The following is a 2,155-nucleotide window of genomic DNA, read 5'->3' as shown; positions in this document are numbered from 1 at the left end:
AAGTATTCTGAATTTGAAAATATGTTGCGCATTTAAGTCGTCCATTTCGCCGGGAATTATTTCGAACATAGTCACCATCAGAGAATATTCAAAACAAATTTGATTGGTGACGGTTAACCGGACACCATTTTTTAGTTAAGGAAATTTTGAAATTTTTGTGTTAAAGAAAATTTTTTATAGTTTGGCAAATTTGACTTTTCTTTCGATTTGAAAAATGGCTTTGCGGTCTGTTCTCAAATTCAAATATTGTCCCTGTAAAGTAAGCGTGGCTGAGTTGTTCCGAGGGAGCAAAGCGGTCACAACCCCCCACCTGCAACCAACAAGGGCCCTTCATCAGCGGAGTTCGAGCTCACAAGGATTCGGAAACTCGAAACGAAGAACGTATCTTTTCTATGGAGTTTGCGGTGTACTGGCCGCTGGTGGATATGTGGCTGCTTACATGGGACTAATAAAAAAGCTAAATGTGCCACCTTTCGTAGCAGCAATGCACACTAGGCGGCGTTACAGGTTCAACTTTATTTCAGATGTCTCGGAAGTTGCTTCACCAGCCATAGTCTACTTGGAACTTCGCGACACGAAGCGCTTCAATCAGATTACAGGACAGCATGTGCCTATTTCTGCTGGTTCAGGATTCCTTGTGAAATCCGATGGATTGATAGTAACAAACGCCCACGTCATTCTGCAAAAAATGTCCCCAAAATCTAATATAAAAATTGTAGCGAAACTGCATGATGGCAGGGTCTTTGATGCTTCAGTGGAGAGCGTAGACAGGGAGGCCGATTTAGCTACCATAAGGATAGCTGCCCGCCAGCTGCCGACCATTAAGTTGGGACGATCCGTTGGTATAATGCCCGGTGAATGGGTCCTTGCTCTGGGAAGTCCTCTTGCACTGAGCAACACCGTGACCTGCGGGGTGGTGAGTGCCTACAGAAAGTCTGAAGAAATAGGACTAGAGAAAGGTAAAACCGTTTACATCCAAACTGATGCTTCGATTAACAACGGAAACTCAGGCGGTCCATTAATGAATGTGGAAGGTGAAGCCATTGGTGTCAACTCAATGAACATTATCCCAGGGATAAGTTTCGCCACTCCAATCGATGAAGTTCGAAGATTCCTCAAAGAAACAACTGACGAAGTGAGACGATTACAAATGTGCAGGGAAGCATCCGAAATCCGATACTTGGGAGGTGTCATGCTAAATTTGACACCAGCGATTGTCACGGAACTCATCAGAAACGATTTGAATATTTCCCCAAAAATAAGGTTCGGTGTGCTGATGCAACGAATTGTCCCTAATTCTCCAGCTGAAGCAGGAGGTCTTCTGCCTGGTGACATTGTGACCCATGTTAATGGGAAGGAAGTGAAATCAACTGCGGATATTTATAATGCACTTTCCGAGAAAAGCAAACTTAATTTGACCGTCCATCGTGCTGAGAGGCAATTGAAGATCGTTGTAACGCCTGAAGATTAGAAACCGAAACAGAGAGAAAGAATGGAATCGCAGAGAAAATTTTAGTAAATTTTTGAATCCTCGTAGTACAAATGTTTGATTTTAAAAATACAAGTTTTAAGAGAAATTTTTTTTATGATTTCCAGCTGTTCCGATACTTGAATTAAATTTGAATTGTATCTTAATAAAGATAAGATTCCTGTCAATATATCTTAATTCGTAATTCGTTATTTAGTATCCGCCCGGCTGTCTTCTTGAGAGACTATAATCAGAGGGCCACTGTGACTGGCGCAACGGTATCTGTTCATTCTGCATGTTGGCTCAACGTTCATAACGATGGATGCAAGGCCTACCTAAAGCCTTTACCGGAACTAAGAAATACTAAACCCGTGCTGTGCAGTGCAACTGTACGCTTGAGCTCAAAAAGAGCTGTACCCGCGATGCGATCCCCCATAAGACTCTCACAAAGAGACTAACCATAAATAATTTGGTCGAGAACACGTCCCTCTGAAATTCTCTCTTTCTCCCTCTCCTTGGAAATATGAATACCGGTAGGTGCCCCGGTTTCTATAATACCAGATAACCACTAAGATTCGTGTCCCGAGCCACTTAAGACGAGTCCCGTGCAGACTCAAGTCTGACTGCCCAACGTCTTGGAGCATCCGCCTACTGTATCACCAGCAGAAAGTTAATTTGAAGACAGCG

The 2,155-nt window shown here is 43.0% G+C and overlaps 1 protein-coding gene across 1 annotated transcript; it reads left to right on the top strand.

The window, feature by feature from the left end:
- Nucleotides 1-214: 214 nt before the first annotated feature.
- LOC119653370 (serine protease HTRA2, mitochondrial-like) lies at nt 215-1,471 on the top strand. The gene has a single exon (XM_038057912.1). The coding sequence runs from the start codon at nt 215-217 to the stop codon at nt 1,469-1,471; it is 1,257 nt and encodes a 418-aa protein (XP_037913840.1).
- Nucleotides 1,472-2,155: the final 684 nt, after the last annotated feature.

The sequence above is a fragment of the Hermetia illucens genome, chromosome 4, assembly GCF_905115235.1.
Source record: "Hermetia illucens chromosome 4, iHerIll2.2.curated.20191125, whole genome shotgun sequence".
NCBI lineage: Eukaryota > Metazoa > Arthropoda > Insecta > Diptera > Stratiomyidae > Hermetia > Hermetia illucens.
The sequence above is the reverse complement of the archived record's forward strand: the minus strand, read 5'-3'. Positions and strand labels throughout refer to the sequence as shown.